We start from the raw sequence: 12134 nt of genomic DNA on the forward strand, positions 1-12134 counted from the left end.
CAAGAGCCTGGGAATTCCATGGTAAGTCTTTAAAAGTTGTAATCTAGAGCTTCAAATGTAGCCTTCTAAGCTGGGCCATGGGTTCTGCCAACCAACCATCAACCATACAGACAAAGGGCATGCAAAGACTAACAGGTCTCTGGCAGGAAAAGACTATTCAATCAATCATTCATTCAACAAATATTTACTGAGGACTTCCTATGTGTTAAGCACGTGCTGAGAATACAACCTAGAACAAAATATTAAAATATTTCTGCTCTCACAGTGATTATATTCATTTACATGGTTACCATACCACTAGGCCCAATATTGTCCTGATCTTTGGATATACATACAACAAGGGTAAGCTAATGATCAGGTTTATTTTATAAAATTAATTTGCATAAGTTTCATGATTGCTATTATTTATCAGTTCTTACCTGGTCCTGTGTTGATAATAACGTAAACAGAGTTTCCAATGCTGCTCTTCGAACTGATGATATAGTGTGATGCAAAAAAGGCCAGACACGTGGAACTAAAACTGTGAGTGACTGTTGAATACTAATAAAGAAGACACAGATTAATCTTACTTATTCTAAGTTGAAACTCTGTAGATACATTATCTAAATATCATTCTCATGGGATGCAGTGATGCTGACATCATGTGACTTTTTTGATGAATAAATTCTTAAAAGATAATAGTTTTCATATGAACATTCATGTAACAATATCCTTCATAACTGTTACTGTAGCACTAGAAGAGCCAGAGCAAATGCAGTCAAAAAGAAGGGTAGAAATATTAACATCAGGTTCCTCTATGGCACTATTGCCATGAGTCACCTTTATTAAGTTAGGACTTTCCAATATAATTGTTCTTAGGAAAATGGGACATGTATTCTAGCTGGTAGTCATCCTACATATGATCAGGATTGCTAATCCTTACTCCTTCCCCATGGCTAATCCCAATAGGCAGATATACATAATTTCCATCCCCTTTTGGGGCCATCTCTGTCATGTATTAAATGCGCAAGTGGTGATATGGCAGCAACTTTGAAATTTATTATCCTGGTGTAGCATTACTAAGTTAGGAAAACTCAAATTTCTTCCTTCTCACAGACTAAGTTTTAAATGGGGAAGCAAACAAAGCCAAGTCTAGACTAACTTGGGCCATAGGATTCCTGTCACATTCATGAGCCATTTGTAAAAGTTACTTGGAATTAGGAGATGATTCATAAGCAGCACTTGAAATATATGGTTCTACAGAAAAAGACATGAACAAAAAATAATATGCCACTGTAACTATTTGGTCTTTTGTGGTTCCTCCCCAGCGGCTATCTTTTAACACTATTTTCATTACTTGCCAGTTTGTATGAACATTACTTCTTGTATTCATTTTCATATTTAGCAAATTTATTTATAAAATTCTAACTTAAACACACGCACACACAGACATAAAAAAACACAAAATACATAAAAGCATTATAACAAAGTCTTGTTAAGTGTGTAACTGTTCATGATCCAGATAACATGCTGCATTTCTTCTTATATAAGCTAGAAGAAAGTATCTGCCAAGTATTATAATATATGAAGCAAATGTGAAACAAAAAAGATGGGAAACTACATTCTTTCAAAATGAATTAATAGAATTTTCACTATATTCTTTCTTATCCAGTTTTTCTGACACTGTCCACTAAGGCCTATAGGCCAAATTCATTCCACTCATTTTTGTTTTTAGGTGAAAATTTTATGAGTACACAGGCACATTCATTCTCTTATGCATTACCTACGTATAGCTGTTTTCACACTACAGTGACAACTTAGAGTTTTGACAGACTGTCTGGCTCACAAAAAAAAATACTCACTATTTGAGCCTTTGCAGAAAAGGATTACCCATCCTTGATTTACAGTAATTAAAAACTCCTTCATCTTGCAGCTTAAAGAGGGCTTTCACTTAGTTTGTGGAGCTTTCATTAGAAATGGAAGCACTGAAAATTAGGAAACCCTATAAATGTACTACCACTTCAATTTTTCTCTTCTTTTACTTTTATAAGCATTTATTTTGGTATTCCTTCTTATGGGCTGTCCAAATAATCTAAACTTAGCATTAAATTACTACCAGTAGGTCAGTCATTATTTGAAACATTTTCTACAGGTTTTTTATACATCTAGGGGTTTCATGGGAGATACTCATAGAGCCAGAAACCATGTATAAGCATAATTATATGAACATTCACTGAACATCCTCACTAGAATAAGAACAGTAATTTTCTCATCTGTGAATTTTTTAAAGTTGCATAATAATTTTTTCTTTTCTATCTCTAAGGAAACTATTCTTTAAGGACACTTATCTCTAATAATATTCAAGGGCCACTCTAAAAGGTAGGGAATGTGTTAATCAGCTTAGCTGAGCTTCATGTAATAGGACAGGAAAATTGGTGATACTAAATTTTTGAAAAATGTTTTTGGCTTCATTCGATCTCTGCCTTTGGACATTACATTATCATGTATTCCCTTCCTCATGAGTAATTACTGAAATCAAGAACAAGAGTTGAAGAAATGAACATTACCAAAAAAAAGTTCACAGAGGAGCAAGTTTTAGAAAATGTAAAGCTGATGTTCAATGATAATTCTGTTAACTAAATGTTACTAAATAAAGCTAAAATTCCACATTCTAGGACTAGAACTGGAAATATTATTCAATAATTATATTTCTAAAGTAAAGAACAAGACGATGAATTATATAACTGAAATATTTCAAGGGTAAAGAAAATGATCTTTGTAAGCTCCTGCTCCAAATGGATACAGAGTAAAAAAGACAAGCCCTTCTGAAAATAGCAATCTTTGGCATCTCCAGCTTACGCAGTACTATTCTTAAAGGTGCTAAAATATTGTATGTTCAGTCTGAATTATCTGGAGAGGTATGTAAAGACTTTTCACTTTATTCTACTAATTAGAAATAATTACCTGCATTGTTGGACCTGAGGATAAGTTAGCAAAGATGAAAGGAGAGTCATAATACTATTTGTTGAAGCTGTTAGATCATCTAATTCCAGAAGAGCATCCCATAATGTATTTATAATGAAGGGTACCTATAAGAGCAGTTTTCAAGAAAAGTTATCAATTTTGCACAAGATATTCACAAGCCCTGCCAAATGTTATCCCAGGGGTTACAATTCAACAACATATGCAATTCCAATGACCTTGGACAGTGTCAGTTTTGAGCAAAGTTAAGGAGGCGACACTATTTGCCTTTAACAATTCTCTATTCCCTCTTTTTAACACCATTCAACTCTACTTTCCTTCCTGATCAGACTCATAATGGGTAAGAGAATTCAGAAAACAAAATAGCCAAAACTATCTTATGTAAAAAACTAAACTCTGAAAACAACAGAGCACGGAGACACAGACATGCCACTCTATGTAATTTTACTGCATTTAAAATGACATTAATCACCATTAAAAAAACAAAATTTAGTTTTTAAGCTCTTAAAATACTGCTTGCTGTATTTCCAACTATGTGTTCTGATTTTAATAAGGTGAAAAGTCAGCTAGACCTTAAAAAAGTCATTTCAAAAAATGAGACTAGAGGGGCGGGTATGAAGGGTCACACGAGTAATCCCAGCACTTTGGATGGCCAAGACTGGGAACATCTCTTGAGCTTAGGAGTTTGAGACCAGCCTGGGCAACACAGGGGGACTCCCTCAACACTACAAAAAAAATAATTTAAAAAAAAAATTAGCCAGGCACAGTGGCATGTGTCTGTCGTCTCAGCTACTTGGAAGGCTGAGGCAGGAAGGACTGCTTGAGCCCAGGAGAGTGAGGCTACATGTCATCCACTGCACTACAGCCTGGGTGACAGAGTGAGACCCTTTCAGAAGAAGAGAAGGAGAAGGGAAGAAGAAAAGAGAAAAGTACAGAACAGACAAGACAAGACAGAGAAGAAAAGGAAAGGAGAGGAGAGGAAAGAAGAGAGGCAAGAGAAGAGAGGAGGGGAGGAGGAGGAGGAGGAGAGTAAAGGGGAGGGAAGGGAAAGAGAAGGGAGGGGAGAGGAGGGGAGGGGAGGGAGGAAACTAGATTAAAAAATCAAATCCAAAAACTAACATAGAAAAAAACAAAAATCCAATAAATCTAAAAACCAGAAATAAAAGAAGGAAGAAATGGCTGCTCTCTTCCCAAGGAAGTTCCCTATATATTATGTACATAAAGGGAAAGTAGACAAATGGATACAATTTACTCTTCCAAGGTACAATATATAATCAAGATTGCATCCATCAGACGGCTGTTGGTCAAAAAAAAATTGAAGATGAAGGAGGAAAAGGTACTCAATGTATTTTCTAATACTCCATATATCTCAAATGTAAACAAACTCTATAGGAAGAAATTGTAAAAATAATTTACCTTTTGTGTCTGAAGGTAGACAAGGCTTTCTACTACAGGCACTAATGATGCTGCAGCAACAGCTCTGACATCATCATCAAGATCCTGGAGTCCTTCAATTATTCTAGTTAAAACTTTAGGCAATAAAGTATTAATTACATCCTGTAAAACAGTACATGAAAATAAATTAATTTTCTATAGTATGTTTTATTGTGCTTAAACATTTTAAAATTTAAACTTGCCACATGATAGCTAAATTCCAATACCTAGAGTCATGCACTGCTTAACAATGGATAGATTCTGAGAAATACATCAGGCAATTTTGTCATTGTGTGAACATTATAGAGTGTACCTACACAAACCTAGACAGTATAGCCTACACCACACCTAGGCGATGTGATACAGCCTATTGCTCCTTGGCTACAAACCTGTATGGCATGTTACTGAACTGAATACTGTAGGCAACTATTAACAAAATGATAAATATTAGTGTACCTAAATATAGAAAGGGTACAATAAAAATACAGTATTATAATCTTATGGGACCACCATCTCATATATGGCTCATTATTGACCGAAACATTATTATGACTGTACCTTCTAGAAAACAATCACATAAACAAAAATATAACATCAATAGAAGCCTAAATAATCCCATTTGAAAAAGACTACAAGGGCATCAAGTGCTTTATGAGACGTAAAACATCAAAACATGTTTTATAGGTAAAACTATGAATTCTCTGTGTGAATACACACACATACAAACCCCTCTGCTAAACCCTAGCCTCCATTATCTCATTCAGTGCCACCAAAAATCAAAAGGAGAATGAGAGTGAAAGAAAAGCCATTATCTTCCTGCTTCTCATTATTCCAATTTAATGTCTTTTCATTTCCCCCAACAGAGCCAGCCCCCAGATGCTGTGATCATATACTAGGAATCTCACTGAGAACTGGTCTCACTATGAAATAGAAATAGAGATAACATTTCAAAAACCAATAAGGTGTTTTCCACGTTCACATAATTCTGCTGTCATCTACAGAGGTTAGACTGCAGAACACAGAAAAAAAGGTTTTGTTGTGGGGGGACGGGGAGAGGGTGGCTGCCAAGGGAAGAAAAGAACTAAATGGGCCAGGAAAAGCAAGGAAGGGAGCAGAGGGAGAAAAGAGTTGGACAGAGAGCTCAAGTCTATGAGCAGAGTCACAAAAGAATGTTTTGTTATTTGGCAGTTAAAGAAAGGGGAAAAAAAAAAGACAATCTCAGAAAATTTCAAAAGGCCTTTGGGCTTGCCTTTAGAGACAGAAAGGGAGGTTCCAATCTGTTACACATGAGCAAGGGAAGAGAAGAAAAGCTGGAACAGAGCATTAAGTAGCCATAATGGATAGTGAAATGCATAGGCCAACAGCTAACACTCTGACAATGCTGGTCCCGACTGGAAAGTATTCAGGGAAATTAAACTGGTAAGAAAAGGTCCTGGTCTCTCTCTAGCTCCTCATTCATAACCTCTCCTTTATTTTTATATCTCTTCTTTTTCCTCAACACTCACTCTTTGCTGACCCATTATCCTCAGTCAAGACAACTGTTTGTGGAAGTCCCCAATTCTGTTACTAGATCTATGGTGGGGAAGTAGGGAGAAGGAGAAAAGAGATGTTTTACTGGCATCTCATATTGGAAATCACAATCAATTTTTCCACAAAAATGTTATGTGTGTGTATATATAGATTACAGCACTTATTAGTTTAGTAAAGGACTTTAGATATATTTATATATAAAATAGGCTTTTGTGGGCCAATCTAAGAACCAAATTCCTAGCCAGAATGTATCAGAGTTTTTAATAACCCACTAAGGGAACATAAATGTTTCTAAGTAGAAGATTATGTACATATGTAGGTGTTTTCATCCTAGATGATATATACTATTACAATACCCATTGTTCTATAAGACATGCCATTTAGTTTCTAGTTCTAGTACTAACCCTAACTAGTTTGTGACCTTCAGCAAGGCATCTAATTTTTCAGAACTTATTTCCCTATATGAAAAGAATAAGACTACATGCATTTTCTTCTTATAAGCCTTGTCATAAAGGATGAAAGAAAAAACACTGACTGTTTATGTAAAAAGTACATGGCCATATTATAGGTTGTTTGATTTACACTTTGATGTCTACTGCATAACTTGGCACCATGTCGTATAGCCCTCAGAGCATGTATTCAATACTTAAATGAGTTAAAACAGTGAAACCAAATCATGAAGAGCACTGAATGAACTGTAGCAATGAATTTAAAAGGTAAAATAATCTTTGACCTTAAAGAGCAAACAACATAACTAACCATCTTTTGATTTATACATAAATTCTTATGAGTGCCACCTATCTCTACGATACTGTCTCAAGAAGGTAAATCTTGGAAGACTGGTTTCTCTGTTAACAGTAAGAATCTAAGGCCATTTCATCTAATTAGTGAAAATAAACTACGAAGGGAAAAAACTCTCCCACATATGCTTCAAAACTGGAAGTATTTACCTGACGGACTGCCAAAGCATATTTTATTCCCAGCAGACCACCATGTCTAACTTCCCACTGTTCTTGTGTAAGTAATTTTAGCAGCACATCCACAGTCTTATGAACTCCTGTTTCATTCATGTGTTTTAAAACCACGCCTAATGTTTGAGCACAAGTTTCACGAACTGGTGCCACAACCTACAGATGAAAAAGGAAGAAAACTCGTATTTGCAAAAAATGTATTTTGTAGAATCTGAAATTTGACTGGGCAAAGCCTCCCTTAAATGATACCTACTTCATCAGAAACAAAGTCTCCAAATCTGTCTAATGCAAAAACACAAAGGAGTCTAATAACCAAGTCTTCCAACCATTCTTGATGCTGCTGAATCATCTGTTAAAACATAATATATATATATTTTTAACATTTTTTTTAAACAAAGATCACACTTTGTGCTGGGGTCTGGGGGGACACCGTAGGTCCAAAATCAAAAATAAAATATTGGGACAGATTACTTTAGCTGTACGAACAACCGAAAAGGAGAATAGTCCCAATTAATGTTTTTAATATTAAACATATTCGATATCCCATTTGAGTATTAATTCAATTCAGATATATCAAAATTCTTAAAATTCATGGATTATATTGTTACTTGCACTCCAAGAGAAATTAAGAAACTAATTACTTGACGTTGTTCTCCTATCAAATACATCTGTCACGTATCTACTATCTATCTTATTACCAGTGTCTCCAGGCTATCCCAATTATGTTGCTCACTAACCTCTCAACTAGCCTCTTATTCATCTTACTCTACTTTTCAATCCATTGTATGATATTTACCTTTTCATATCGCTTCCTCTTATTTACCTCTCATTCCTACTTCATGGCACATACTCATTACTTCTCTACATTGGAAAAAGACGCCAGTTATTAATACTTGGTGATAATTGCTGCATTAATACACTCACCTCTTCTAAAGTGCTGTCACCCATTTTACCACCACTTTTCCCATGAGCTTTAAGAATTTCCCTAAGTCCAGTGCCTGCACCATGTCGAACCTGAAAAGAACCAAGAAGCAAATGTCAGTGGTTAAATGTTTAAGAAAAGTTGTTTAACTTTTCTTCAATATGAAATAGGGATACTGGGTATTTAAGAAATTAGAATAAACTAAGTGGAACTTTACAAGAATGTATTTTTCTTCAAAATACATTCAAAAGAGAATTACACATATAAATTTCAGACTGTTTTTGGTTATACAGAATTTCAAAAAAATCAAGCAAGAAAACAGTTATTCTAAAATCCTTCTGAGATATAAATGCACATTGTTGTCACTCTCTTAACCTCTACCTTCATTTAGCACTATCCATAGCAAGGGAGAGAAAAGAAAGTATCATATATTCTTCTATTTTTTTGGGAGGGGAGGGAGTTTCGCTCTGCTGCCCAGGCTTGAGTGCAGTGGCATGATCTTGGCTCATTGCAACCTCTGCCTCCCAAGTTCAAGTGATTCTCCTGCTTCAGCCGCCTGAGTAGCTGGGATTACAGGCGCCCGCCACCACACCCAGCTAGTTTTTCTATTTTTAGTAGAGATGGGGTTTCCCCATGTTAGCCAGGCTGGCCTCGAACTTCTGACCTCAGGCAATCTGCCCACCTCAGCCTCCCAAAATGCTAGGATTACAGGTGTGAGCGACCGAAACCAGCTCAAGGTGTTTTTTATAATCCCAACACATGCATTTTCAAAATATGTGTATCAAAACTAAGCTCTAGGCTGGGCGTGGTGGCTCACACCTGTAATCCCAGCACTCTGGGAGGCTGAGGTGGGCAGATCACTTTAACTCATGAGTCTAAGCAAGACTACCCTGGCCAATATGATGACCCGGTCTCTACTAAAAACACACAAAAAATTAGCCAGGCATGGTGGCATGTGCCTGTAGTCCCAGCTACTTGGGAGGCTGAGCCACTAGAATTGCCTGAACCTGGGAGGCAGAGGTTGCAGTGAGCCAAGATCGTGCCACTGCACTCCAGCCTGGGCAAGAGTGAGAATCCATCTCAAAAAAACCAAAAAGCAAAAAACCTAGCTCCAAAGCTACCAATGACAAGTGAATCTCAAAAGAAGACAACACAAATAAAATGTCTCATGATTAATGTATCACTGTACCCCTGAGGATAAATCACCTTTCTTTGAGAAAGTGAGGGTACTTTCTACAGTGTCATCTGGAAAAAAGCCACTGACACTGTGCCCACTTATTAAAATTCCATGTGTTATGACTTGAGGAACTTTAAACAAAATTACACCAAGGAAAGGCAACTAAAAGAATTCTAAAGAAAATTTTTTTTTAAATTACACAGAGGCCAACAGAAGGGAGAAACAATGGTTTCAAACTACCAATCCTAAATTTCAAGCAGAGGAACTTCACTCTTCTATATATTGGGACCTGCTCAAGATGTTCTCTAAAGATTTCTGAGGCTAAAAAGCTGGTTTGGAAACTACTGCTCTTGATCAATAAAAATAGTCCACTTCCAAAAGGAAAGGAAGTATTTTTTACTGCCTGGGAGAGATATGCAAGCCTTTGGATTATAAACAAAGGAAAAATGAAAAGAAATAATTCACTAAAGAATATGACTGAAAGGATATGAAAGGTGAAAATCAATCTATAGTTTTCTATTTAGGTCAATATGACATGCCCTGAGTCCTCAGACGAATACAGAAGAACAGGGATTCTGACACTGTTCCCTTCATTAGGACAGAAAATACAGCTGAGAGAAACTGTAATGAAGAAACCTTACCTCCCAGGAGGGATTAAAAAGGTCATTGCAAAGTTCTTCACAAAAGCTTTCCAAAGGCCATTCATTTGACTGAATAAGAAAAACAGAATTACTACTAGTTTAAAAGGTCTACTTTATGCTAACAATTTAAGTAATTCAATAAATTTTATTTGTGGGTCTAGTAGTAGCAATCAAGCTTTTAAAAATTTAATTAAGTTTAACAAAGATACATTTTTACTAATAAAATTTCTTTCTATCAACGGATTATTCAATACTTTCCTCTAATACATTAGTTTGAAAAAGATTATAAGCAATTTTAATGGATACTTTAGAGCCTTTCAAGAGTACCTCTTCAGTTAAGGAAGAGCTGTCTGGAATATTATCAATCAAGACTTTGGAATCATTTGCAGACTGATTAATGACAACATTTGCTATTTTCCGTCTCTTTTCTTCTGGCTCCCCATCAGTGCTATCATTGCTAAAAAATAAAAGTCACCAGTTAGAAAATGAATAAAGCATAATATGAACCACAATGAATGAACAAAAGATAACATGAATCATGATGAATTTAAGAGAATCTATCATTTGAACAAATGTTTTACACCATATTCTGCTTATATGATGTACTTAAAATCCCATGTATCAAACGACTAAGATTAACTGCTTAAAATTTTTTGAGCAAAATATATCCTAACAACACTATAGATTAGTGAATTATTTCTTTCAAACTGGATCTTGAATTTAATAGGCCATTTTTCCCTCTTTTTAATCAGCTGCTTATCTTTTTTATAACTGAAATCTGGTCCAGCATAACACTAACCTTTTTAGGCTTTTGCGTACTAGAGAAAACTAACATACTAAATAATACAGTATAATCTAACCAGTTCTTGAAAAATATGGAGAAATAATTCACCAATGAAAAAAGCACATAGATAATTTGAGGAAATGTTATATTATGACTTAAAAAACAAAAATATTGAGACTAGCCTAATATTGGAAAGGAAAGGATAAGCAAAACAACTTTTATTCAGTATTTAGAAAAGAAAAACTTACCACATTTTAAAGCACATATGGCATTATTTCCTACAAATACATCTCCCCTCTCTCCATCTTAATAGTGAAATTTATTTGGCCACCCATTTTTTCTATAAGGTGATAAAAGAAATCTGAGCCTCCCTCTCCTCATCTCCTATGACTCTTCCCTTAATTACCTCCACATCTAGTCACATTAGTAAGTCACCTTAAGTCCCTGAACTTGTTAGGCTTGTTTCCCCTGCCAGGCATTTGTCCTTGTAATTTCCTCTATTTGGAATGTCTTTTCCTAGATATTCACAGGACTAGCACTCTCATTTCTTTCAGGTTGTTACTCAAAAGTCATGTCTGTGAAGCCCTCCCAGACCATCCTATCTAAAATTACAAACTCTATACCCCAAACATATTTCACATGTTTCTTCCCTGTTTTATCTTCTTTTCTTTAACTCTTATAATTAACATGATCTATATTTTATATATATACACATACACACATACTATATTTTGTTTATTTATTTCCCATCTTTCTCTCCCTCCAGACTATAACCCACAAAGGCAGGAATTCTTATCTAGTTTATTCACTTGTGTCCTCAGAGCCTACAACAATATCTGGTAAATAGAAGGTATTTAATAAATGTTTGTGAAAGGAATGACTCATGAACTCCGAAAAATAAAGTCTAATATTTCCAACATTCAAATCTTTGGCTAAAAGTGCTTGTATGAATAAAAACCAGTAGAAACACTTATTAGGTTACTCTATGATCTTAATGAGCTGTTAACTTCTAAAAAATCTTGTCATTAACAAGCTAAATAAAAAGTCTGCAGTTAAAGACTTAACCCCAAGTATAAATTTCTACCAAGTAGATGTTTGTTTATCCCCTTGTGCCTAGCTTTTAAACACTAAACACTTTTTAGCTTTATGTGAATACATATAACAAAAAGTTGTTATCTGCAAACCCTATTTTCAGAGGCTTTTAATTAATTCAGCATTTACGTAAACATTTCCTGAACACCATTAAAGATTCTTATTTAACAGATCTGAGTGGGGCCCAAGAATATGCATTTTTGGCCAGGTGTGATGGCTCACAATGATAATCCTAATGCTTTGGGAGGCCGAGGCAGGAGAATCAGTTGAGCCAAGGTGTTCGATACCAGCATGGGTAACACAGGGAAACCCTATCTCTACAAAAAATTTAAAAATTAGCCAGGCATGGTGGCGCACACCTATAGTCCCAGCTACTTGGAAGGCTAAGGTAGGAGGATTGCTTGAGCCTGGGAGTTTGAGGCTATAGTTAGCTGTGATTGTGCCACTGTACTCTAGTCTGGGTGACAGAGTGAGACTGTATCCCAAAAAAAAAAAAAAAAGGATCTGCATACTTTTTATAAGCCCCTCAAAGAGCCCCTGAAGGAAATAGTTTTGAACCACACTTTGAGAAACGCTGCTCTAAGCCATGCATAGATGATCACTTTTAGTAACTCATGAAGAA

At 35.6% G+C, this 12134-nt stretch overlaps 1 protein-coding gene across 2 annotated transcripts in view; it reads right to left on the reverse strand.

Moving 5' to 3' along the window:
- BTAF1 (B-TFIID TATA-box binding protein associated factor 1) overlaps nucleotides 1–12134 on the reverse strand; it is a 100977-nt gene that overhangs the window by 58877 nt on the left and 29966 nt on the right. For both annotated transcript variants that reach the window (XM_012454768.2, XM_012454769.3), the window contains 8 exons: nucleotides 9964–10093; nucleotides 9637–9705; nucleotides 7821–7910; nucleotides 7150–7245; nucleotides 6876–7052; nucleotides 4378–4518; nucleotides 2944–3068; nucleotides 420–540 (listed from right to left, as the gene is read on the reverse strand). In XM_012454768.2, the coding sequence (XP_012310191.1) occupies nucleotides 420–540; nucleotides 2944–3068; nucleotides 4378–4518; nucleotides 6876–7052; nucleotides 7150–7245; nucleotides 7821–7910; nucleotides 9637–9705; nucleotides 9964–10093 (949 nt within the window). The remainder of the gene's footprint in view (nucleotides 1–419; nucleotides 541–2943; nucleotides 3069–4377; nucleotides 4519–6875; nucleotides 7053–7149; nucleotides 7246–7820; nucleotides 7911–9636; nucleotides 9706–9963; nucleotides 10094–12134) is intronic.

Source organism: Aotus nancymaae, unplaced genomic scaffold (assembly GCF_030222135.1).
Source record: "Aotus nancymaae isolate 86718 unplaced genomic scaffold, 86718_ANA_hifiasm-v0.15.2.pri h1tg000010l, whole genome shotgun sequence".
NCBI classification, from domain to species: domain Eukaryota; kingdom Metazoa; phylum Chordata; class Mammalia; order Primates; family Aotidae; genus Aotus; species Aotus nancymaae.